The sequence below is a fragment of the Emydura macquarii genome, unplaced genomic scaffold, assembly GCF_026122565.2.
Source record: "Emydura macquarii macquarii isolate MOO-44397 ecotype Brisbane River unplaced genomic scaffold, CSIRO-AGI_Emac_v2 contig_1451, whole genome shotgun sequence".
NCBI classification, from domain to species: domain Eukaryota; kingdom Metazoa; phylum Chordata; order Testudines; family Chelidae; genus Emydura; species Emydura macquarii.
The window spans coordinates 7,780,122-7,808,022 of record NW_027131588.1 but is presented as its reverse complement, the minus strand read 5'-3'; the positions used below and the strand labels follow the sequence as shown (position 1 = coordinate 7,808,022).

The window sequence follows — 27,901 nt, the reverse complement described above, 5'->3', positions numbered from 1 at the left end:
CTTGGGCTGACAATTTTTCCATAATAATTTGCATTAAGGTTACTTTATAATTATATGGTTGAGATTTCACACACTGAATTCAGGCTCACACAGCAAACATCTCTGCTAAACTGAAGATCTATGGAGGCATTATATATAGACCTATATAGTAATACAACAAAGTTGTGGAGTCACAGCAACTGTGGGAATGATAACTTTGAATTACCCAACTGTGTGTGTGAAATTTTCAGCTAGAAGCATGGATTAACTGAGGAGGATGCTGGCTTTTTCTTTAACTGACAGTATGTTGTACTCTTGCACAACCTGAACCCACCATTCTAAGTTTACCTCTGTGTTAAAGAGCTTCGATGACAAAAATTAAAAAATGGTAGTTCTAGACAGCAGTTGTACATATTTTATTTTGAGAAATACAGATGTTTCTTAGCTATACAAAATTCAGAATAAACAAAGTGCCAAGAAACATTTGTCAAATGTACAAAACATTACAGAGAAATAATTGTAAGACCAAAGCACAGTAAATGGATGTCATTTTTGACCAGCTCACAAACCAACAGACTCTAAACCAGTGCAAATTTTATTGCATTATTTTAATAGAAAACTTACCAACTCACTTAATAAATTGATAATTTATTCACACTACTTCCGTTTATCCTCATTAACATAGTTTATTTTTAAGCTCCTAAAAGGAGTTCAGTGTGCTTGTAAAAAACAGGAAACATAATCCCTTTTATTTGCACCACTGATCGATGCAGAAGAAAAGACAAAAAACTATTGTTTCTTTCCTAATATGTATCACAAAATACAGCACAGTAAAAACAGAACTGCACCCAACTCAACTGTTCAGTTTCAGCATTTACAGTTTACAAGGGAGTGGAGAGGTGGTGTTTCTGAAAAGGTCCAAAAGGAAAAGCTGATATATAGAAGGCACCTGAAGGTTTCAACTGGTTAAATGAAAGAATTTTTATTTGTAAAAGCTATCAATTGACTAAAAAGATTCAACCGTTAATGAAATACAATTATTTGCATTGAAGAAATTGATTAATATTTAAAAACAAGTTTCTGCTTTAGGCTGGATTCAGTTACTTTTAAAAAAAAGTTTTTTAAACAAAGTTGTTATAAAAAATAAATTTCTATGGTCTAATACACACTTTGCAAACATATCCCATGCTGTAGTTATTTATATGAAAATAGTAAACTCAAGCTAAGGTACATGTATATCCTAAAATTGGGGCAGTACAGAAAAAAATCATCATTCACAGTTAGGGTGGAAAAAGCCTAGTAATTCACAAGTGCAATGTGAATTAAGCATTTAGCCAACATATGAAATTCAGATATAAGTAAGACTAACTTGGTAGTTTTTTGAGAAAGTGGAATATAATTTAGTTTAAGATACATTTACTAAATAAAATAGTTTTTCCATTAAGAAGTTATTGTCTTAACTTGTATTATATAAAATAATGAAGACAGAATATGGCTATCAGCATTGTACACAAATGTTCTACTTTCATGGTACATCCGCACAGCCTTTTAATTCAGTTTTCTATTTGTTCTATACACACAAACTTTTTGGAATCTATTGCATTTTCATTTACAATAATTACAATTCATCTTTGTAATGTTCTGGAATTTATTCACTATGCACATCCAAGATTTAAAAAAAGATCTACATTAAGAATCTTGATTTCAAACTGTTAAAGACCCATTTAACTTTACAGAAAATATAGCTATTTTGTTTAGTAAAAGGGCAAAAAGGCAGATTTGGTGCATTTAGAGTTAGATGTACATTGCAAAATACATTGCTCTCTTCACACAGTTAACCAGTAGTCCTAAATTTTGAAGACCATGTAAATTCAAAGAGATTACCTTGTGTTTGTTATCTGTTTTATCCTAACGCTCCTTTTAACATCTCTCAGGTTCACTCAAGCACTCTCATACACTTCAGCTTGCTTGAAATCAAGTTGCTCCCAGCTCCACTTATGTGATCATTTTGGTTTGGACCCTGACTTTGTGCAGCCCAATAGCAAGCTCTTCAGGCAATAGTAACCAGCAACCATTATCTTTCTGATTATAAATTAGGTTTCTAAAAGGCATACAATGAAAACACCTCCATCCCACCCTTGGCTGCTGGTTACATGCCTGATTAGAACGGCTCTGCCTCTGGAAGCCAGGAGTTCCCAAGTGAACAAGGCATTTCTTTTCTGCTTATTCAGAAGGAAAGAACTGGAGCTCAACTCATTCATATTCCTTTTTAAATGACATCTGGGGAAAGCTCATTCATGCACGATGGATTTAAGGTCATTTGGATCACTGGGGAATAGTTATAAATGTTCATTCTTAGTCAAGAAGCTTTCATTTTACTCATTCTCCCACCTCTGCTCCCCCATAGTTTATAATTTCTGGAGGGAAAATCCAGTTAAAATGCAAATGGAAAAGCTTCAAGGAATTGTCCTCATGCATTTTGATCATGTGGGTATTAACGTGCATTCAAGTCTAGTCAGGTGCCATAGCTGTTTTCCAAGTACAGTCATAGTGGTTTGCATGTTCAGATAAGATAAGGACTCACCTCTGAAAATCCAGCTGTAAGACTACTTGCCTCAGTCTCTAACATCTGCAGCTAAACATTTCATATAAAGAAATCAAACGGAGGAACAGGAAGTGGTATGTGATAAGAAGGCGGCAGCAACTTAGAAGGAGCCCTCAGGATTTGCTTTGCTCCAAGTTCTTGTGAGTAAATCTAGCATGCCAGATGAAAAATTGCTACATAGTCACCTTTCGGACCTTCACTTTTCTCCTGCATAATGGAATCTATTCTAGAGTTAGCCAGGTAACCAGCTATTAAAAACTAGAATTAAAAACCAAGCTGTATTAAAAAAAACCCAAATCCAACAGAAACAATAGTCCTCAACACGTTCTTTATGACTGACTTCATTTAGTTTCACACAGTGCTTTCAGCTAGCTATGAATCATGTATGTACAACAGAATAGAAGCTATGTTTAACATGCAAGGAAATCAATATAATAGAGTAAATCTAGGGACGTGAAATCCTCTACAGGAATGATCCAGGAGCATAAAGAGTATCCTTTTTACCTCATTAGTCTTAGGATATCTGTTTTTATAGTGTGTAAAGGGAAACTAAGTTTAGGAAACAAACACTTAGTACTAGATACTATGACACACAAGCCACTCGATGTTTACAGAAGCTGGGTGTCAGATTGCTGAAGATTTGCAACAATGTATAGGAGAGGGCTTTTAAAAAAATTGATGAAAAAACATCATTTACAAGTATGTCCATCAGAGGGTGAAAAAGGAATCCAGTTATTTTATTACCCAGTAAGCAAAACAACATATTGTAAAGATTTTCTGCAGCCAGGGGAAATAAGATAGCTAAATCTTTAGTATGCTCAAAGTGTACTGCCATTTAAATTACTCCAAGGAACCATAAAACTTAGTTGCTTATTATTTAGGATGATCAGAGAGGTGATAATTTAATCTTTGTGCTGCTGTAGTTAGCTAGTAGTGAAGTATTAAGCACAATCTTTGCTATTTGTATAAAACTTATTTAGATTAGCAACTACTATAATACAAGTGTAAGTGTTCATGCTTCACAGGGATTTTTAAATTTAAAATATGAACAATTCATTATATTGGTGGGGAGGGGAGCAGGGAGAAGAAAAAGCACCGATTCCACAGGTGAGTATCAGACTACTCTATACTCATTGCTGAACTGGTTTGAAATCTGCAAAACAACAAATGAAGTCAAAAAGCTAAAATGACAGAAAAAAACAGGTAACGTTTTCATACTGCACTTGAGCTTCTTTGCTTTTGAGAACTGAAAATGCTCAATATTTTCATTCTGAGGGGATTCCAAATGAACTTTATTTATTAGCATGGCCTAGGATCTCCAATTGTTTGGGGTTTTTTTAATGTGAACATCCCACCTACAATGCCAAAAATATTTTCTGATACCAATAGTGCAAAATCCATTGCTTTGAGGAACACACATACCTTATAAAAATGTTTTGTTAGCAAGATGTTAAAAATATTTTGATGTTTCCGAGGAGGGGTTCAGTTACTAGCACTTTCAATGAGATCCTAGTGCCCCTGATCTTTGTAAAGAGTTTAAATGACTGAAACGTGAAAAATGAGTAAATATGCTGGCATGGGAGTTGTATGAACAGAATACATTCAAGATGAAAGTGGAACCATGCCTAAATCACATTGTTTTAATAATTCATTAATCCCTTCTCCCTTAGTTGTTTCTTCCAGGAGTTACTTCCTCAGTAAGGGATGGAAATGTATAGTAAAATATATTGAATCTGGACTTACAGTGCAAAATAATTATCCCACAAGTTAGAAAGATACCAGGTGAGGGGCAGTAGTGCCTGAAGCTGCAAGTTCATCCAATTTTTAATTGGAAAAATAATCTTAATTTCTGGTCAGTATCGGTTTATGTCAAAAACTTTTTGCACCCCCATTTCATTAAACTATCTCCTTAGCTTGCAGGAAGACACACATCTCCAAGCTGCTCAGGGCAGAAACCCATCATTGTCTGGAAGAACAAAGCAATATATAGTCACAATATAGCTAATTTCATGGAACAGGACACTGAATAGAGAAAAACTAATGTTTTATAATATAGCCAAAATGGAAGGGTTATTGTCAATCAATAGATGTTTAGATTATTGACTGGAACAGGAACTATTGTCAAGAAGAAAGCTATAACTAAAGCTATTGTTTGGTATTGTGGCCTGTCTAAAATAGCCACACTGCAAGTCGCAATCCATAAATATATACATACATGCTGCACACATATGCAACAAACAGATCCCTCTTTACTGATCCCACTTAACATGCTACTCGGCTAGAAAGGCAATTCAAAACATACACTTATAAAATATCCCAATATTGATGGTCCTTAAGAAAGCCATCAACTAAATGCTCTTATTCAACCATCATCTCCCTTCTCAACCACTTGATGCTAAAGGTGGAGGACAAGCAAGAAGAAAAAAAATATATACAGAAAAATAAAGTTAAGGCAGATAAGCCATTCAAGAACCGAATATTCTTGGTATTAAGAAATTTTAAGGTATTTTATAGCACTTTTCACTATTTCAAGAGATGAAAAAAGAAAAATCAGAACTTGTCCCAAATAGAGATTTGATTTGTATACAACTTGCTGGATTTAGTCTTCTTTTAGGAGCTTGAATCCAAATCTACACATTCTGAGTTTTTGTCCCACCTGTGTTTGTCTTGTGAAGTTCTATCACCTCTTCCCTTATTTTTATATGACAGGTGCTCCAAAGCATTTCCTGCACCACTCCACACTTCTGCTTGGTGGTACATCAATTTTCTGCATCTTCTCAAGCACCTCCGTTGTTAGACTTTTATATGCAAGTCTGTACTCACTGTCAAAGGCCTCTGGAATAAACGGAGCATAGTTGAAAGTGCTGCTTAAATTACTTCAAGTGCACACCGTAAACATTTTCCACAAAAATGAAGTTTATTTTTTTTTTTTTAAATGTATCACTCTGCAAGATCTAGCTGTTTTAAATGAATGGTGATTGAGAATTACAAAAGCAACACTTATAATAGTATTCATCAGTTACTCTTGAAGTAAGGAAGGCTGCAAACCGAACAGCTGGTTAGAAATCCTTGAATCAAATGCCAATTTTTTAAAGTTAGCTATCCTATCAGGCCAAACACACTGAGCCTTCTCTTGAATTTATTTGTTCAAACAAACATTATGCACATTTCACAATATTTTCAACTTACCAATGTCAATGTTCTCTCTCCCAAGAGACACCAAAGACAGGAAAAGGATTTCTCTATAAAAACTCCTGTAAAATATTTTAAAATGTGAGTCAATGCAAGCACAAACTACCCACAAGAAGTCAATGCTGAAGGCATGTTTACCTCCTATAAACACAGCTTTTTTAACTATGTTTCCAATCTTATTTGTACTGTAAATGTCTGTTAGCAACTCATGATTTTATATGAGTCCTGCAGTTTTTGGTGCATTTTTTTGAGCCCAGCTCCTGGAGTCAAGAGTTTATATGACAGGGGAGGCCAAACTTACTGACCCCACCCCAAAACCCTCCCCTTCCTGCTGTGCAGGATCCTCTAGCCCAACCACCCTGTTGCAGGGCAGAAGCTCTGAGTGCCCCACCCCAGTATGATAGGTGGAGAATGAGGGGGAGAGGGGATATAGGCGACTCCATGAGCCACAATTTAACTGTGAAAGAGCCTCATGCGACTCATGAGTCACAATTTGGCCACCCGTTATATGAGAATCTCAGCTTTCATTAAAAAATTATGTCTTAGCCATCATCCCTGTGGAGAATAGGTTGAAAAGGTGACCTCTAAAGGTTCACAAACTACAAGGCAAACAAAAAACCCAAAATGTATATTTGAAATCTCATTTTTAAACTTCTCATGATTTGACATTTAGGATTGGCAATGATAATTAATGAATTATCCATACACACACACACACACACACACACACACACACACCCCAAAATAATAAATTATCCATCTATGAAACACATAGGTGTATGGAACTAGGAGCAAAAAAAAATTAGGTATTGCATTAACGAATGACGTGATTTTGTTTTAAGACCTTGAAAATACAGTTTCTGTAGTTCACTCAGTCACTACTCACTTAAGAATGGCATAGGCTTGCAGAATAAAAGACACATGCAACAATATCAAAATGATATATTCAAGCCACACCCAGGCACACAAAATTCCCCTTTACAAGAAGGGGAAACCCTGCTTTCTGAGCCATTTCCCAGCCAGAGAAAAAAGGAGCCAGAGCCTACTGCAGGAGGGACTGTCAACCTTGCCCCAGCTACCAAGAGCCAGCTAACACCCCAGGGGAAAGAGGCACTTCAAGCGACAGAAACCATCAGACCACCACACCCCTCCTGGGCAGACATGAACAAACTGAGTTATCAGGGGATTGTCCCTTCTATAATAATTAGATAGTATAACAGCTATATCCAATAAAAACTGTATCCAACAACTTTTTTTTATTTTAAACTCTAGCACCACTCCCTTCTCCCAAAACAAAAAATGTTGTCTGTGCCCCGAAGCATCATTCTCTGTAGATTTGATCAAGATTTATCTTTAGACAGCTATTTGTGGGTGTTGGTGCTTCCAATGGAGTGTGCTTGCAACGCCAATCAAAAATGGTAGTTACCTGTAATGGTAGTGTAAGTGCCATATCTGTTACAGTTCATACACTAGGATCACATCATATGACTGCAGCATGGTATATACAGTGCTCATAATACCACTCTCGTGTGGAATAAGGAGGGTTACCATATGTCTGGGTTTTCCCAGACATTTCCTCTTTTTTGATCCTCTGCCCTCTGTCTGGGCAGATTTTTCAAATAAGAGGAAATGTACAGATTTTTAACAGAGCAGACGCTGCAGCTCAGAAAGAGCTGGCTCTGTGTCCCGATTGGTCCCTCCACTGAAGCTGCAGGATCCTGCCCACCCAGGTCTTGACTCCTAGCCCCAGGGATGGTGCTGATGGATGGCTGGTGTGGCGTCCCAGGTCTGTGCCAGCTGCCCTGCCACCGTGACAGGGAGCGACACTGCCCCATACCTTGAGAGTGAGGCTGCAGGTTCCCCCTTGCAGAACCCATAGGTACCCATCCCAGTACAATCCCCCAAATACCTCTCCTAGTCCACACACCCCTTCAGCACCCTCCAACTGTACCCCCCGTCAGCTCCCTCTCCTCACTCTCCAGCAGTGTCCTCTTTTTGGAAACCTGAAAGATGGTAAACTTAGGAATATTTCTTATCACCCTTATTCCTCATCCTCCAGATGCCAGTTTTTTTCTTTAATCAAAACCATTGTGCAAAATGCTCTGCTGATTCCTCCTAGCCAGCAACTCACAGGCAGCTGAACTTCAGTGGTTGTAAAGCTAGTTCATAGGGTGCTTTGGGATGCAAAGGTTTCAATGACTAACGTAAATTTCCTAGATTCATGCAGCGAGGCCCAAGGTCTCCAGATATATTGTACCTGCTTTTGCATGTGTATTTATTTCTCTTATATGTAAAAATCAGTTTGTGTGTACACAACTGGGGGTTTAGCTACCTGATTTGCACATAACTGCAGCCACTGAATGCACAGTAGATCCACACATGCCAGAATCTGTATAGATTTCAAGAATCCCTTATGAAAATCTGATCGTAAACATCTGGATGTAGTGTATGTATTGACTGGGAGTCTCATAGGGGGTTGAATGTTCTATTACCATCTACAGGAGGCCTTAACACTTAAGTGGTATGTGATCCTGATGTAGGTTTGGGTATGGTGGGGGTGGAGAACAGAAAAAACACTGTCCCTTTACCTTTGTCGTTTGATGTCTGGTTTAACTTTCTGCAGGAGAAGGTTGATAGGTTTAACAACATTATTGTTTTGAATACTCAGTTTGATGTTCTCTACTAAAGTGCTTGTTGCCTGCTGGTCTTCTGAAGCTACGGATGGTTTCTTCTCTGCTGAATCTGGTAAAAGAATGCAGCATTTCACACCATTACAAAAATAAATGTAATTCTTAAATAGTCTCACTCCTATGAAACATGCAGTAAGGACAAGATATAGGTGGCCTTTGCGTGTAGAGTTTTGTCCATCCTGCAGAAGTTTCCTCTACAATGGAATGGCTTTACCTATTTACACATTCTGTCACCCTGTGGCAGAGTCTGTGTAAAGTATACACACCCCTAGAGTACATCCTGACAAGAGAGCACAAAGACAAAAGACCAAATTGCCTCCAGTGCTTGAGGTGTATATTTTTGTAACAAAATCTTTGTATATTGACATGGATATAAAAGTGGTTCTTTTTCATGCTACAATATCTTGTTAATTTATATTTAGTTGAAATACATCAACTGTGTCATACCTGAAGACAGACACACAATCAGATTATTTGATGCATGTTGCTGAAGGCTACCATATTTCAGACATGCTGCATTAGTTTGTTGGCTGCAAACTGAACAAAAAGTTAAGTTCATTCTAAAGAAAATAGTAATATTTATGCCCTCAGGCTGCCTTTAAGAACAATCTGTAAAGGAAGAAAAGTGAATTGCGTTGATAAATTTGGGCCATATGCTACCATTAGTGTGAGGAGTGATGGTGAAACTGAAACAAATGTTGCAACAGTGACAAGCAGAAGCTGATCTAGCCAGGCATAATTTACACATTAACCACAATGTTTTGGTGCATGAACTGGTGGTTCCAAAATGATAACGAACTGACTTAATAAAAACAGTGCATCAAGGGGGAAAGGAAGTTAGATTAGAGGCAGACACTGCATAGCAAAACTGCATAGTATGCAGCAAGCAAAGGGAATTTGTTGATGAAAGTCACATTAGGTACAGAGATCACTCCAATAAGTTTGGGATAACATGGATATAAAAGCAGGATTCACTGTATTTGGTGAACATATTTTCCAGATATTTTCTGAATTTACAGCAAGTTCTCTCAACAGTACTACTTGGCCAGTTTTCCAGCACAAAAACATTTAAAACAAACCTTTTGTACCTTTATTTACATCATATGAGTGTGTGTGTTGGGATGTGCTAATTACAGTTATAGATTCAACTTGTCATTTATGTTTTCATGTGAATGTCACCAACCCTTATTAAATAAAACAAAACAAAAAGAAAACAAAAAGCAAATGACACTAACACAATTCACTGGTTCTCCCAGTACATTTTTGGTTCAATCAGTCTGCTTAGATTTAAAGCTCCTGTGTGATGGGTACTCTTTTCCATTGATGTTTTACAGCTCTGACCTCATTTCTTAAAGTTAACACAAGTAGAACAGCTCAGTGCAACAAGATAGTGTTTGACACAGATGTAATACAAGCGTACATAGTACATCATGCATGTATCAAAACTCTCCTGCTGTAGTGAAAACCACATGAATTTAAGCATTTAGTATAAACACTACAGCTACACACAGTAAATTGGATAGAGAAAGGTGGCAACTACTTTTTTTTAAACAAAAGCAAAGATTTTATTTTAGAAAGATTTTCCTTTGTAGCAGTTTTTCCCTTTCATGGTATACAGATATGGCAGGTCAGTAACACAGCAAGGAAGTTCAGACCCATGCCCTTATTGATGTTTACGTACAGGCTGCCATCTGACCAATATTCCCCTATTTTATTCCTTATATATGTTAGAAATAATCAAACAGGTTGTCCCGGGGGCGGATTGGGGAGACGGAACCCTTTATTGCCTGCTCATTCCACCTCCATGCCGGGAGTGAGCAACGAGGGGGTTACTTTACATACTGTTATGGATAAAAGAATTGTAAACGTATACATTTCCAGCAACTCCCCATAGACCCTTATTTGGTTACAGTGACACCTATGAAATGAATATTAACAACCTCATAATAAATGTAATTATACCCGCCCCCGTTTGTTGTTTACAGGATTACCATACAGAGGTCAGGCACATCACCATAAAACCTACAAATTTTACACTGACATTCTTTAAGGTAAAGGCATGCCAGGGGGAGAAGGAAGATAACGCTTTCTTCCCTCCATAAAACCTTGCACAGAAATAGCAATAGGCTCATCCCCTACACAGATGGCCAGAAAGGGAGAAGAAAAAAGATAATTGGTATAAATTTTAGTTAGTCTGTTAACAGAAACAAAGTTTGCCCTTTCCCTGACCCTGTAATTTAGGCCTGACTACTTGTCCAGCTTTTAACTCTTTACTCTCCTACAATATACAAACATGCAAAGAACAGAATACTGCAATTTGTATGAAAAGGAGGAAGACAACAAATGATTTCATATCAGTTTCACATTCTTTAGACTGTTATCATCCAAATGTGGTGGGTGCTTTGCGAACACAGGGGAAGACAGTTCTTGCCATAAAGAGCATACAAGCTATAAAGGAGCCACAAGCTAAGAAGAAATGTTTAGCATCACCTCCCACCCCCTATCCCACACACTATCTTTTACACTTGTTTCACTTACTGAGATTCCTCCAAGATATATATAGAGGTTCTCCAGGCTCTTGGTGAAGGTTGATGTTGTCCCACAGGAGCTGGATGTATACTAACTTACTGTCTTGAGACAGAGATGACAAAGGAAGCTAGAATGAGAGAAAGGCAAGTTTAAAGAGGTCAGCATAGGATCATGCGATTAAAAACTTGGTAACAGGCCCAACAAATGTTATTTCTCATCTCCGTTGCTGAAAAGATTTGCGCTATTCATTTTGAGACATAAAAATGGAGAGACTAAACTGCAGATTTCATAGGAGTTGAATATTCGCACTGCAGTACTGAGTGGCTTTTCTGATTTAACTTAAACCCCTTCCTGAGTGATAGAAGCTGAACCATAAAAAGGCCATTCGTATTGTAAGAAGAGAATCTACACAGGCTGTATTGGTATAAATATATTATTTGCATTGCATGAACACTTAGGAGCCAGAGTCATAGACCAGAGCCCTAGTGTACTATGCACTGTACAAACACAAATAAAAAGATGGTCCCTGCCCTGCTGGTATGTGCCTAAAGCACTATGAACAGATGGTGATCCTGATGGAAAGGCTTTACATTACCTGGTTTCCAAGCTCCAAGAAAGGAGAGCATTTGGACTCTATGTAACAGGTGTTCTGTTTGTAGAGCACGCTGGAAAAGGGAGCTGTTCACAGATATTTACTAAGAACACAAATAATCCCTAGTAACACACACCTAGTGGCTTGGTTATCATAAACACATGAAATTCATAATTACAGCTCAGTTTTTCATAACTTTTGTAAATTAGAAATGCTTTCTGAATGAGTATGCACTTGCTCCATGAATCGGAAGTGAGAGATGGTGGAGAAAGCTGTTTAGTTCATTCCCAGTCAGTGTAGGCTTTTCCCTGATAATACAGGCTATTTTCCAATTTAACTTGTAAAGTTTCCCAAGTGATGGGGCTTCAGCCACATCTGACAGACTATTCCATTACATGTTTCAAGCTTTTAAAGAGCTAGGGAAAGAACTTCAAATTTAACAAAATAACCAGATGCAGAATGAGCGACTGGTCATATGTGGCATGCACCAATACCCGCTGAACACTAATATTCACAGTTGGCACACGTGCAGAAGTCAGAGGTGTACCTATCTTTGAAAAAAATCCGGCCCTTAAAAGAAAGCATAAAATGCCAGAAAATAATATACCTGATTCTCTAATCTTCTATTCCATTTTTATACTGATGTGACTTAATGAAGTTACGCTAACAAAAAACTGGTGGAACGAAGCATGGAATCCAGCCCAATATCTTAAAGGGATTTCAGTGTGGCAGGGAATCTGCCTTGCTGTGATATGCTATACATTAAATCAGATGTTTATGAGTTGTTTTCTCCATAGCTTCTTTCTACTCCCTACTTATCAGCAGCCATTGAGAAGAATATTTAGTAGCTTTTGAAAATTTATAAAAAGGACTTTCCATGACCAGAGAACAGTTTGACCAGCAGCCAAGTGTCGTTTTCACTCAGTACCATCATTGAAGATAGTTAGTGTCAAAGAAATCTATTACCAATATTAAAAGTAGGAACGTACAATTTAGTTTTAAAGTCTAGATTTTTTTAAACTATTGTCAAGCAAGGTTTTCCTGACATTTTCTATAAACAATATGTTGCAATATTTGTGCATGATCAGTTACTCTTAAAACACCTACCTGCACCCCGCCATTACAGTGTTCAGATGTCAGAATGAGTCCTGGCAAGTTGCTAGGTAGATCCAAGCGCCGGAAATACCAAACCAGGTTCCAGAAAATGATGGGATGTTGGTTGATAAATGTGGATGTGTGAATCACTTGTTCTCCCTCATTCTCTAACAAGGATTCCAGCTCCTTACGCAGTACCAGAGGGCTCAAGTAAGGTACAGACAGAGGGAGAGGATTAGGCCTTTTCCCTAAAGGATCCTGAAAGAACAGCAGCAATTATTACTTTACAAAGTCAAAGACTTTTGGCTCCTAGAAATACTCCTGGGGATCATTTCCCATAACAATCTTATATTGCACTGCTGCAGCATGAACATTTCTAAGTCTTTGGAACTAATGAACATACAACAGCTTTAACTGAGTTGTCAGTTTTGATTTCTGAACTTTTCCTTCTCTTTCCACACAAAACAAAACTTGTTAAAGTAATTACTCTGCAGAAGATTAAGAAACAACGTTGCAATACATTATAATACAAGTCCATTAGGAAGCAGCTCAAGTGGAAAACAAACTTCACTGCTGAACAGCAGCCACTCTAAGAAGGAAAGACATCCTTGTTTAACATGGAAGTACCTACTGTAATGAACTCCATTTTCCCCCCTTTCCTCTCCCCACAAGAGAAACCAACTGAACCACTTTTTGGCGGGGAGGTCAGGAGATAAAACAGCTTGCGTATATCTCTTGGAATAGTATGCTCTTTTTATTTTTAGATGGTCCACTCCAGAATGTTGGTCACTTGTTTATAAATTTAGAAATGTTATGGACAATTCTGTACTTCCAGAGGAAGCATTTCAAATCAAGAAGCACTGCTTAAAATATATACAGGACGGGCAATCCTTCAACCATGTCAGAGCAACTGAACCAGGGAAAGCCAAGATTTCTAGACATATGTAGAATACTTTACTCTTATGGAAAGGGGAAAATGTCGATATACAAGAATGGCAAGCAGCAGCAGATCTCGCAGAAGGTTGTTTAGGCAGCAATTCATTAGCATTGCGTTAGATTCATTTAATATCAAAGCTCTTATCTGTAACCTACCACAACTTCTTGCAAGCTATTTGGAAGACTAACTGTTGAAATTCCATGAGATGGTCTGTATGAGAGATCAATATTTTGCAGAGGGCCTCCGACACTATGGCTTCGAGTCAAAGATGCTCCTCGTTTTGATGAATTGATGACAGACGTCTTCATGGCACTGGGGCCCTCTCTCTGTTCTTCTGGCATATCACTATTTGGGTTTCAGAAGAGAACATGTTAACACATTACTACTCACTAATGCCTATTGACAGACAGTAACCCGAGGAAGATTCTCACAGGTAACCCAGCTAGTTTTCTACTGAAAGGAAAGCCTCAATCATGGGGTTGGTACAACACTATTCCACAGAAAAACTCAGCACAATATAAAAAGAACATCTCCATATAAACTGTGAAATGCGCTTGAAAGCTTTTAACTAAAACCTGCCATTATGGATCCCACCACTCTGGTGCAGCTACTTTGCTTAGAAACAGAGCTGGACAAGAATGGCAAGGTATTTTCTATCAATACATACTCACTATTTAAGATTAATTTATTTTGGTCACACTCACTTTTACCCCACCTTCTCTTGCGTATGCTTTCTCAGAACTGTTATGCAATTGAGTTTTACTGGCATAAAAGCAACCACAGAAAGCAAGTTTATAAATGGCATGCATAAATGTTTGCAAAAAATCTTAATTTAAATTTCATGCCAGAAGTGCTCCCACACTCCTACTGTCAGGGAACTGAAGCAATACTATGTGACTCATATGACAGTCATAACTAAGCAGTGCAGCTCATACAGCCAACAGCACACAATGAATACTCTCAGAACTCTTTGCAATCAATGCACTGCACACAGCTGAAATAATTTTAAAAATTCAGTTACTTTAGAATAAATAATTTAAAAAAATTTCAGTCTGCTTCGAGATATTATTTTGCAGCAGGAGAGGAGCTAAATTCATGGGATAAGATTTTAGTTGCAAATTATTTGTTTGGCTCCACTAAGACATTTGCAATAGAGTTAGGAGACAGTAATGTAAGATAGTAAGACAGTTAAAATCTGAGCACAAGATCAACTAATATTACACAATAAAACATGTCAAGTTCACACATTAAGACTCTCACCAACAAGGGCATAATTAGAACTACTCAATTTTCCAAATGGAAAATTTTAAGTTTTCATTAAATTTGAGTTTGATAAAAATTGTTGAAAATTCAATTTTTAGCAAAAGTCCCCCCAAAAATGCAAAAAATTGCTGTTTTTTTGTTTTTTTTTAAATCTACACACATTCTACACAACACAGGGCTACTGCCCCACATGCTTCTTCATAAACTGCCTCAAGAGCAGTAGCTTTTCTACAGTTGTGCTAATACTGCATATTACAGAACTCCTTATGTTAAATATTCCAAAACCTTGTACCTTAAAGAGATGATTCCGAACAAACGGATTATTTCCATAATATAATAAACTATTAATTCCACATACAGGAAAAGTGCATGATTAAAATAACTTTAAAAATACATGTTAAAGGTCATTGGAAATTGTTCCAGTTCACCTATAATTGAATTATCAGATCCATCTGCAGTTCTATGGGCAGACTACTCCTAAGGCACTACTTTATAGAGAAGAACTTAGAGCAATTTGCTCACAACTATACTTACAAGGTGCAAAATGTGAGGGAACACAAACCAATGACTTTTCTATATCATATTTGGCACACTGGCATTTAGTGTACAGTGGGACAATAGCATGCTAAATTTTCACTTTGCAACAAGGGACACGATATTGAAAATGCTAGTAATTTCTAGCGGTACCATCATGAAATATATTTTTTAGCAACTAAGAACCCTTTGTCCCCTTTTCCCCTCTACCTTTGCTCAGTTGCAGAGCTGGTTTCTTCAGCTATTGTCTGGTTGTGCTTTGGGTGATCTGAAAAACTGATCAAATCAGCAACATCAGGACCGGACATCAGTTTCTGCTCCAGAGGATCAGTCGTTAATGGAATGTTTCCACTATGTAAACTATCTCCAGAGGTACTTTGTTTCAGAAAAAAGCTAAATTAATGACATGACCAAGAGAAAGAAAAAAGACAAACTTATGCATTTAATGTATGTTTAAAAAGTTAAATTTTCCAAATATTTAGAGTCAAAATTATAAAGTACAAGAGAAAAGAAGCACTTCACATAAACCCCTCCAAAACCACAACAGGAAGACTTGCACTGAGCTCCAAAATGCAACTGACATCCCTCTCACATTACTACAAATATATAGAGAAAAACACCAAACATCTAAAGTTAGTCCATGTACCACCCTACTCTGCCATTTGCAGAGAGAGCCAAACCAAAATGGACTCTTTTAAGTAACCACTTTAAACAAAATTTGTTATTTCACAATAAAAAGATTTGCTACATCAAGACCACGTATAATTAGGGATATAACAAACATTATCTTGTTTTCCCAGGGATCTTTTATGCATAAGCTTTATAGATACTTTGGCTCTCGTTACTTTATCTTACGTAAGAGGTAAATAATAACCAGAAGGAATGGGTAGCTTATAGCTAGTTCTTCACATGCTTGCTCATATCATTCCAACGTAGGTGTATAGATGTCGTGTGCACTGCTTTCCCCAGTGGTATCGTCCGGGTCAGCTCTGGTGCCCACTGGAGTGGTGCCTTCATGGCGCCGTATATAGGGAATTGCCGCCCTGCTGCTCCCTCAATTCCTTCTTTCCCTCCATGGCAGCTGCTGGAACACTGTCTTTTTTAAAGATAAAGTATGACTGCGACCGCACCCATCCTTCCTTTCGAAGGTGGTGTCACATTTTCATAATTCATAGGACATATTCCTCCGGTATTCCATCCAAAGCCCCATGCTTCCAGGGAAGACCAGAGGCTCCACTCTTTCGATGTCAGACAAGCACTTGCTCTATATAAAAAGGACCAGACCCTTCAGGAAGACCACCCAGCTCTTCATGGCCATTGCAGATAGAATGAAAGGTGAATCTGTCTCCACTCAGAGGATCTCCTTTTGGATTACATCTTGCATTCGAATGTGCTACAACCTGTCTATGGTACAACCTGCCCCAGTTAACAGCACTCTGTATAAGGGCACAAGCCTCGTTGGCTGCCTTTGTTGCACAAGTCCCAATCTTGGACATCTGTAAAGCTGCGACATGGTCTTCCATGCATACGTTCCCCTCCCATTATGCACTCAAACAACAAGCAAGAAACGATGCAGCCTTTGGTCAAGTGGTCCTCCAGTCAGGTTTACAGCGAAACTCCGACCCCACCTTCTAACTTATGGCTTGGGACTCACCTACATTGGAGTGGACATGAGCAAGCACTCGAAGAAGAAAAGACGGTTACTAACCTTTCCGTAACTGTTGTTTTTCGAGATGTGTTCCTCATGACCATTCCAAATACATGTCCTCCTATATAAAGTTGCCGGTAAGAAGGAACTGAGGGTTGGCAGTTCCCTATATACTGTGCCATGAAGGGGCACGAGAGCTGACCCCAATGATACCACTGGGGAAAAAGCTTCCGGCAGCAGTGCAAACGACACATATACACCTGTCTGTTGGAACGGACATGAACAACACATCTCAAAGAACAACAGTTACGGAAAGGTTAGTAACCGTCTTTTCATAGCACTAACGACATGCTGTGAGAGATCATTTTAAAATTATGTTCAGACTGAGATTTTTGTCATCTGTCTTCACCAAGCAGCTTAATGTGTCAGAATACAAAGTTGTTGGAAAGACTGTAAATAAAAAAGCTCTCTGGGTTATATATCATGGTCCTATTAGTTGGCCAAGTTCTGTACCAACTTACAACTGATATCTTGCAATAACATGACCCTTACTAAACCAGTCTTGGAGGGAAAAACATTGCTTGTTGAAATTTTCAAAGTTTTACATATATAAAACTTTTTTGAAAAGTTTAATTTAAAAAAAGCTGTACATACATTAGCCTTGATTTAAAAAAAAACAAAACAAACAAACAGATATTCTGCCATCCAACTGGCAACATCTATGGAGAATGCTCAAGAAAATGAGACCTTTGGCAAGTGTAAATGACCAACCTGAGAGTTCAATGCTCTCTAGCTGCTGTTACTATAATCTTTAATAGTTTACAATATTTTTAGTACACTATCTCAATCATGTACAAACATGGAAACTGCTAGTGATGCGCATCAGCTGTATGCGGTAATAAGTGTCTTTGTTTTGTTCCCTCCCCTAAAGAGTCAACCTCTGAATATGCATAATTTTATAAGAAAACAGTACACAAATTTTGAAGTTAAGTGGAAAAGGTAAAGCTCTTGGCAACCTCACTAACCTTGCAGAACCACGCAAATCTTTAAACTCCACGTTAAGAAGAGGTAAGAAGGTGTTTTTACAAAATGGACATGTGGTGTTCAAGTTAGAGTCATCTGCAGCCCATCCAGCCATAATTTCTTCATCATAAACCAATGCTCCACAAACTCTGCACTGAGAACAACTTGACATCAAGACCTACAATAGAGAATAAATATTAGCCTTTTTACACAGTTTTATAGGTTAGTACACACAGTGGCCCAGCAGATATGGCATCAGAATGACAGACTGGAGATTTGGGTTCCATTCTCAGCTCTGCCATTTACTTGCTACGCTAAAGGCCACTTTTCAGCCTGTGGGTGCATCACTTTCTACCTATAAAATGGGAACAACATTCATCCATTTTGTCAAGTGCTTTGAGATCTATGATGAGCACTATGTAATTGCCAAATAAAGAACAACTCTTATTTAGCAATTTACATGTATGTTGAATGCTTAAAGTGGCATGAAGTATTCAAACATTAACACTAACAAAATGCCTCTAAAATGTTTATTATAAATCTATACATTTCTGGTTTTACTGGGTCTTTACAGGTAAGGACACCTTGCAAAAGGTTCACACATTGAAAACGTGGATGTCGGGAGGATCACTGAAGAAATCTAAAGCTTTTCTCAAACTCCATCACAAGACAGGAAGGAGTTCAAGTGCATATACTTACTCATTTTACCTGTTCTACCACGAGACACAATGCTGCAGAATTATATGTAAAACAAACTCTACACATGGAGTTGGTAAATAATGTTGAAATGTAGCTTGATGCCTATAAAGCTAAATTTTGTATTTCTAGCTGCGATCAGGGATTATATGGGTTATATTCAGATAGTAAAAGATGACGGAGATGTGTTTTTACTATTCTTTCCTTGGTTGATTTAAGCAAGTTTTCACTGGTGGAAGTCCCAGGACTATATTCTTTTAAACAATGGACCAGACAAGTATTGGAGCAAAACACACTGTAGGGAAATAATTCTGCACTGTCAGGGGATGGACTATATGACCTCAAATCTCTTTATGTCTATTTTCTGTGACTCCTTTTTTCTTGGTGTTTCATTCTTATAGAAATATAGAACACAACATGTTACACTCCAAAGTCTGTAGTAAGGATTTTCTTTTACTATCCTTAACTGCTCCACTATGTAGTGCGATGAAAAGTAAGGTAGGCTCCCGAATCCTCCAGAAGATCAAACAACTGTTTAAAAGAGAGACTGTTTTGGTCCTAGATACCTGAATTTAAAGAGCTGCAAGAACTGCTATAATGAGGCAGAGCTGTTTGTGTTAGTCATGTAAACATCAAATAAAAGGTTAAAATGCACCAATAGGCCACTACGGGAGACATGAAAGGCAGCACACTAATTCAATTACCCTTTAGTGAAGAGTAATCATCAAAGAAGAATGATTCTGAGGGTATTCTGGTTGTTCCCCCCCCTTGAAGTTCAATTTTATTTTTTAAGTTATTGTAGGATTTGATCCTGAAGAGTGCTGAACAACTCCTTATGAAATTAATAAAATGAAAGGGCATTTTGCACCATGGGAATACAAGCAGCCCATATATTGAATGCCTTTGTTCATACCAAAAATATTTTTTGAATAAACTTATAGACATGTTACCTCCATTGCACAATTCTGGAAGATGCTGGACAAACTGGTATTGTGGGAGGATCCATGTTCTGACTTCTCGGAGTCCAGACCTTTCATACTTCTTGGGAATGAAACCTCACCTGCATAGGAGTAATAAGACTCTTTATCCAAAGTAAATGTAGTTTATTTTTCTTCATATGGATAGTTTCACTAACACAGAAAAGAGAGACATTGCCAAGACTACAGAACAATTAATTCCAAGGTTTTGTATGAGTAAATTTATAGCAATAATATTATACTATGTAAACATTACAATAGAGTCCTTTATTTGCAATCAGTATGTCCAAGTAGTTTTTGTGAATCATTAATAAATATATGATATACTGGCACAACAAAAGTCGGGGAAAGGAAAAGTGATAGGAATCATATGTCCAACAAATTACACCAAGAAAAAAGGAGGAAGTTGAAGAGCAAAAAGAATTGCCCATGTATTTATTGTACAATGTACACATCTCGACTAGCGATATATATATAGCCACACAAAGAACAAGATAAAAAACCAATGAGAAGAAGCATCAAGCTAGGGGTGCAAGTGTCACATCAAACACCCACTGGCCATGGCTGAGCCAAAAACAAGGATAAGACTGTGGATGATGCTGGGAGCTGGGGGGACGGGGTGTCAACTTCTTTATTAAAAAAAAATAAAAAAAAACCTAGCAAAACCATTGAAGTCCTGCTGCCCAAGCAGAGTACAGGCTGGGGTCAGTTCCAGAGAGGAAAACCCTGTTAATCCCATTTGTTCAGAGTCCTGGTCAACTTCTGCCACTCACAGTGGACAGTCTTGACTGAGCCTTTCTTTCCCAAGAGAAGCCCCTCATCAGCAGGCTGCAATCCTTGGGTCTGTAACCCATCTCCCTCTAGGGATGTGCATTATCCTGGTTAGAGTAGCCACTCTCCAAATCTGACTCCTCTCCCTCATATAATATTCCCTTCTGATGAACAGCATGTGGAAAGCCTTCCCTCCAGATTTAACATTTTTAGCAGATGTTCCAGAATGGGGCTAATTTAAATCCTAATCGCCAGGACAGACCGTTAACCCCTTCTTGTCCTGGATCAGAGTGGTTTGTAATCTCTATCACTAAAGTTCATTGAGTTTTAGAACTGAGAACACAACACCAACAACGTACATACTTACATATACCCACTAACTACTTATGGCCAGATCTTCAGAACAACTCAGCATCCAGCAGCCCCTATTACTCAAAATGGGTGCTGAGCACTTTTGAAGATCTGGCCACATTTAGATGGCTTAATTTCATTTATTAGATTAATGAGATGGCTCATTTAGATGGCTAAATGAGAGCTCTATGGAAAATCTGGCTGCTCATTTTAATAATATTCTGGAGCTACTCATTTTATATGAATAAGCAGGTTTAATGTAGCTATAAGAATTAGACAAAAAAGAAAAAATGTAACATCTTCCTGGCACTCAAGACTGAGAAAATCCTTTTATAGCTGACCATCTTGTACAACGGATCATTAACATATTTTGTTCTACATAAAGAGATGCATTCACTATGTCTTATGCCTGCAGAAATTTGTTAGTCTTTAAGGTGCTACAGGACTCTCATTGTTTTTACTGTATACAGACTAACACAGCTCCCCTCTGGAACTTTACAAGAGAAGGCTATTTATCTTTCAAAAGTGTATCAACTCACATTTGCAGATAAGTTCTTTTACTTGATAGTCCTACTGATCCCATTGCAGTGAGCCATTTCACTCTTGTACTGATGGACAGCAGTTTCCCCTTTTCATTATATTCCAAAAATAGTAAATTAGGAAGAAAAATCCAAACCTGTTGGGTAGTGCTGTTTCCCTACATCTCCACTGCTGTTGCTGCTGCCAAGGCTGGTAGTGCTTTGTGTGAGTTCACTTGTTACCAACCCAGGGATTCCTAATTTTGGTGACAGACTGCCTTCTAAAATATGGTCTTCAAAACCAGCAGGAAAGGTGAAGTCTGGCCGATGAGTTTCTTCCTTTAATTCAAGAAGAAGGAACTTAACATTTTTTCAGTATTTTAAGAACTACATGTATTTCTTTGCCATTTAATCATTATTAAAAGTAATTTATGCAGTGCTATATGTTTACATTCTTTATAAACATATTAGGTCTTATCCCCTCATCATAAGAGTTTACACTCCCAGGGAGGCAAGCCATACAGGCAAGAAAAGACATTGACTAAGAGTTCGCGTAAGGAAGGACACTGCAGGGCTACTGATGGTAAGGATAGGTGACAGAAGAGAGTTTTGAGAAAGGATTCAAAGGAGGAGAATATTCTTGGCAAAACAGAACATTAAGATTATTCCTAAGTATAGGGACCAGTGAGAAAAACAGGTGCAAAATCTGGGGGGAAGATAGGGAGAAGGGGGAAGAGGGAGAGACAATAAATGGAGAGTACTAAGGGCAAAAGCAGAACAAAAAGAAAAATAGTAGTTGAAATAAAAGAGCCCAGACATAGGTGAAGGCAAGAGTCTGTAGGCCCTTGGAAGTGGGGACAAAAACAGTTTCTGGCAAAAAGAGAGAGAGAGATCTTAAAGAGTGGCGGGACAATAGTTAGAGTGGCAGAAAAAGATTACTTTAGCAATTGCATTTTGGATAGACTGAAGGGGGACAGAGGAGAAAGGCAGAAAGACCAGAAAAGCGAAAGTTACAATAGCCAACTCAGGAACAATCAACAGGCTGACAAAGTTTAAGCTTGAGAAAAGGACAGAATTTGATGACACTTCCAAGGAATAAGTGACAGGCCCTAGCTGGATATTGGATATAGGCGAGAGTCAGAAAGATGAGACAGATGATGTAATCTTGGAAGAAAAAGGAGGACAGTGGAGTTGTTAAACAGCAAAGAAGGGTGGCAAATGACAGGGATGAGAAGCTCAGTTCTGAACTGCCAGAGTTTGTATGTGACATCCCAGAGGAGGAGGACAGGACAAAGAGGCAACTAATTAAGATTCAAGACTTGATAGTGGAGAAAGAAATAGAATTCTCAGCACTGGAGGTTGCTGAGATTCAAAGAAAGAAGGAGACTCAGAACAGAATGCCTCAGGGATACTAAAATATGAGGGAAGGTGAGATTATGAAGTATCATTAAAGGAAACACTGAAGGAAAGTCAACAAGGTAAAAAGACTGCCAGGAAAATTCAGTTGTGGAAGACAAGTGAGGAAGGGAAGGAAAGGAAAGTAGTAAGCGATAAGTGTCACAGGCAGCAAACAGATCAAGAAGAATAAGGAAAAAGCCATATTTTAGATTACATAAAAGGACATTATTAGCAGAGCCCTGCATGGATACAAAATTTGTAACCGCATCCAATCCGTAATATGCAAACCTGGTCCACGGATGCAGGTATCTGCAGATATAAAGGAGACATTTGCAGGGTTCTAATTATTAGTGACCTTGATTAGGGCAGTTTCAAGTGGAGTGGAAAGAATAGAGTCCCAAATTGGTGGGGATTAAAAACAGAAAACTGGAAGGGACTGAGTCCAGGCAGTATGAGTAAATAACACTCCAGGAATTTGGAGAGAACTTAGGAGAAAGGGAGTGACAGCAGCAAGCGAGGCAAACTGGACAAAGAGAAGTCTTTTCAAGAGGGGGAAAAATATTTACAGGCATGAGGACATGATATGCATTGGGAGGTAGTGAAGGACAGGAGAGAAGAGATTAAAATTTCACACCTCCCCTTTGAATGGAGTCCTAATGCCTTCAAATATTTGTTCTTCCCTCCTGAAAAGGCCTTCCTCCTTGACTCAGTTTATTCTTCCACCTCTCTCATTCTCCTAATTTTTGTCTCCAAATTCCTGGAGGATGGTGTTTACTCATACTACTTGGATGTCCTCTACAAGCATTCTGTTTTTAAATCCCCAATCTGACACCAACCTGCCTCCTTTAAACTGTAGAATTCAATTTATCTTCACTACAAAGCACTTAGGAAAAAAAAATCACATATAGTGTCATATAATAATCTAGGTCTGGTTTCATGAAGTATTTTGATAAATGATGGCCACTTCAAAGTTATTTTAGCTCAGTTTTTTAAATAAAACAATTGCTGAGAATGACAGGCCATAGTTTTATCTCTAGTGCTATAAGAACACTTAAAAACCCAAAAATGTATGCTTGACAAAAAGTATGAAAACTGAATAAATAGATTATAAAAATAAGACATCTTAACTAGCAATGCCTCCTTCCCCACAAGAGATATCAAACCAAAATCTACTTGCCTCATCATCCGAGTAGTTATATTGTGAGGTTACAGCACCCCACGCCTTACTGGCTGCAGTGACTGCTTGTTTCACTCCAGACTTCAGAACATCTATTTTCGGTCCCGACCATATGCTATCTAGCTTCAGAATGGATAAAGTTGTTACCAATGAGCCATGCTGTGAAGAACGACCCAGTCCTGTTAATGATGAAGGCCGTTCCTTTTGGACTCGTGAATGGGTTTGTTGCTTTGGTCGCCCAGTAAAGGTTTTAGACCTGGAAACTGAAGGACTCTTCCGATTTTCACTCTTCTCTGGGGCTGGTGGAACAGACTCTGAAGACAGGCTTGATCTCCTCTCTTGGGGGTGACCAAGTGTACAAGAGGCTGCTGCCTCTCTACTCTCTTGCTTGTGGAGCTCCATGCTGGAAGACCTGCTACCCAGAGGACTTTTCAGATTCATATAGCTTTTTATTTCATCTGCCAGATTACGTGCTACAACTGGTGATACCATCTTTTCTCCAGGCTCTGATGGGTTTGGTTCTATGCTCTCAGTAGCAAGCAAAGATAAAGGATCTAAGCCCACTTGAACATCTTCCCTTTCAACAGGCTTCACCACACCATAGAAACTATTCCTTTTATTCACTGCATCTCTGGATTCTGTTTTCTGCTTCTTGGGCTGATTTCCATCCAGAAGGTTGGTGTGAATGTTCTCTGCTTTGGCTGCACTCTCCTCACCTCCATTCTCAAGGTGCTCTTGTCCTTCCTCAGGTTCCTCCAGCACCAGTGAAGACTTGTGCTCTGGTTCCCAAGCACCTTCGCTCACATGAGTCCTGGTGTCACTCAGCCCAGAGACCTGCTGATCACCCATACTGTCAAAGCTACTGGATTTACTAGTGTGGGGGGGTGACATTTTGGCCCCAGATAAAGCCGCTGTAAGGATCTTGGCATCTGCTCCCATCATTATTGCTATTTCGCTAGAGCTCAAGTCCAAGCTGCCTTTCTTCAGCAGCATACCTGCTCTGCTTTCAGTGCTAAAACTGCAGCTCCTCTCTGAAAAGAGCTTTTGTCTCATTTGCCCTTTTTCATTTTTTTTCTTGGGAGAAGCGTCATCAAAGACTGAATCTTCAACCGGATCCTGATCTATAAAGAGTGGGCTAGATGCAGTTCCTAAAAAGAAAGCACATTAAAAGAAAGCATATTAATGTAACATCTCTCCCAACACATACTGCTAAGGAAACAGATCATCTGGTCTGTGTTATTTAAAAACTTTACAAGTTTCCTAATGAGAAAGTGGGTATAGTGATTCTACTTCACTGGAGTCCCATTAGGTGATTTAAAGGTACTTGGGTCTGTTTGTGTCTCAATCTCACGCTGATTTTGTCTGTTCCTTTAACAGCTGTCCGTTCCCTTAGTTGTCACGTGCAGTAAGGCGATGAAGTGCTTCACCACCACCAGATTCAAACTCAGCCTTTCCACACCAGTTACATGCTGACCTAACACTCAGAGTCTTGCAGCTGTCCTGCCATCAAGGCCAGGCAGCAGGTAGTAATCTGCACTCCTATCACAGGGTAGATAATGCCAACTCTATGGGTCTTCACAGTAAGGTGACTAACATGCTCCTGCTCTGCAAATTCCAGACAATAATGTTAATGCTAAAACGGTGTTTCCTAGTAATCGGTAATTCCACTTGTCAGGACAAAGACCATCCACCAACTATCCTGATTAGCAGTAGTAATAACAGTACTTGCCTCTTACATAACTATTTCCCATCCATAGATCTCAAAGGGCTTTTCACCAGAAGGAAAATATTCCCATTTTACAGAAACAAAACAGAGGCACGGAAGGGTCAAGTGACTTACCCAAGGACACAACAGCAGGTCAGTGGCAGAGCCAGGAACAGAACCCAAATCTCCTGATTCCCCAGTGCATTGTCCTGTCCCTGGGACCATATTGTCAGTATGGAACTCCATTTATTGAACATCCAAGTTAAATAAACTACAAGAAGCCAGAGGCAGTTGCAAATTTTGTTGGTAACAGTTGTGTTAAACAATATATTCAGTGACTCACCACTGCTGTTTTTCCTGCCTGTGCTATCAAAAATGCCAGATGGAACTTTCACAATACTGCTTCCCCAAGTAGGTGGTTCTTTTGGACTGTGAGGTTCTGCACTCTGCTGATGTTTTTCACCAAAACCACAAACCTCTAGAGTAAGAAAAACACATCTTTAATTATGCTGTCTAAACAAATAACTTTATCTGCATTGTTTTGAAAGATACGTTTTAGATAAGCTGTTCCCTTCTTAGTACAGTGCCCGTAGGTGCCAATCCTTCTAGGTGCTGAGCTTCTCTTGCAATTAATTCAATACATTCCAGTCTGCAGGATTTGCCTCTATAAGAATAGCTTTTCTCTCACCAGCTCAATGAAGTATTACAGGAAGCATAGGGTGAAAGTGAGAACAAACCTTCTCAGACCTTCACATATGGGTTTTGTTTAAATGTTTATATTATGTGGACAGAATTAGTTGCTTCACAACCCAAAAGCACACATATAATTTATGCCTATAAACATAGCTTAATTTGTTCAAAAAGAAAAAAAAATAGACGTTTCTTCAAACTAAGAAAAGGACCCATAAAAACATGAGATAATAAGGTTCTTCACATATATTGTGCCTTGGTATCGCTCATAGCATAGGGAACATCAGCCCATAGGTGCTGCCACACTCCCTGGCTTGAAGTAGTTTCCATTATATATAGGGTACACAGTTTGGCTCAATGGCTCTCAGCACCCCCACTATAAAAATTGTTCCAGCACTCCTGCATCACCCATTGTTCTGAGACACACTGACACGGACAGGCAACTGCAATACTTAAGTGTGACATCAAGTCACCTAGGACCTATAAGGGTAGGCTTCCTTCAGAAGCATGGTTAAGCACAGGAGAGGGAGCTAGTGAGCTCTAGAATCATTATACTAACTCAGACTTCCTCTGTGTAGTATTACTAATAATAACTTATATTATGGTAGCACCATAGATCCCTAATGAAATTAGGGCCCCATTGTGCTAAGCCTGTACAAACACCTAGGAGGAAGCAGACTCTGTACTGAACAGCTTACAATCTAAGTAGACAAGACAGATAACTGAGTTCTACAAGGTCACAAAACAGATCAGTGGCAGAACTGGGACTAGAACCCAGGTCTCTTAAATCTTATTCCACTGATCAGTCCAGGCAGACCATATAATTTAACTTCTGTGTTAAGGGAACTACTACTTGCCTATTTCAGGGGTGTTGAGATTAATGTTTATAAAGCACTTTGAAGTTGAAAGGCAATGTTAGTGCTAAGTAGTCTATTGACTCTAGTTTTACACAGCATAATTTAGAAGGCTATCATGTTAATTATTAAGTAACATTAATAAGCATTTACATATTTGAATAGTCAAGAATCTTCATGAAAAGCAATGAAGCCTTGGTCAAGTCACACACATTCTGCCATGGCACCTCCATTTTATCAAGTATGGCAGCTTTAAATATATTTCTTTGAGCTGCCAGACTGCTCACAAAACAGAGTGACATGGCAATGGCAGTACAAGTTTACCCACTGATACACCTCAAATAATAGTCACGTCTCCGGAAGGTTGTAATATCTTAGTGTGGAGGTACTGAGTGGTGTTAGTGGGCTGGGATATACAAGAGGTCAAACTAGATGACCTGGGGATCCCTTCTGGCCTTATGGTCATATGTGGTCATTACTGACATGGAGTTGACTCAAGCCAGCAACTCAGATATGATATAGCGGTACTATATTTCCTGACCAAGGGATCAACTGAGCAAGAAAGAGCAATGAAAGGCAATCATGTGGTGACTGTAGTTTTGTGAATTACATCTACTAAAAGCCTTCTGACTATTTTAAATGGATTGGATACATTTATAAAAGAAACCCCCTATCAA

At 38.6% G+C, this 27,901-nt stretch overlaps 1 protein-coding gene across 5 annotated transcripts in view; it reads right to left on the bottom strand.

Annotated features, from left to right (window-relative positions):
* Positions 1–380: 380 nt before the first annotated feature.
* Positions 381–27,901, bottom strand: part of DENND4C (DENN domain containing 4C) — a 113,432-nt gene continuing 85,911 nt past the window's right edge. For 3 of the 5 annotated variants that reach the window (XM_067553135.1, XM_067553138.1, XM_067553139.1), the window contains 12 exons: positions 26,024–26,158; positions 23,972–25,123; positions 21,559–21,735; positions 19,734–19,843; positions 18,090–18,265; positions 15,627–15,809; positions 13,775–13,964; positions 12,695–12,940; positions 11,005–11,122; positions 8,365–8,518; positions 5,774–5,838; positions 381–5,419 (listed from right to left, as the gene is read on the bottom strand). In XM_067553135.1, coding sequence (XP_067409236.1) covers positions 5,283–5,419; positions 5,774–5,838; positions 8,365–8,518; positions 11,005–11,122; positions 12,695–12,940; positions 13,775–13,964; positions 15,627–15,809; positions 18,090–18,265; positions 19,734–19,843; positions 21,559–21,735; positions 23,972–25,123; positions 26,024–26,158 — 2,843 coding nt within the window. In that variant the 3' untranslated portion in view covers positions 381–5,282. The remainder of the gene's footprint in view (positions 5,420–5,773; positions 5,839–8,364; positions 8,519–11,004; positions 11,123–12,694; positions 12,941–13,774; positions 13,965–15,626; positions 15,810–18,089; positions 18,266–19,733; positions 19,844–21,558; positions 21,736–23,971; positions 25,124–26,023; positions 26,159–27,901) is intronic. The other 2 variants (XM_067553136.1, XM_067553137.1) reach the window with 2 other exon arrangements.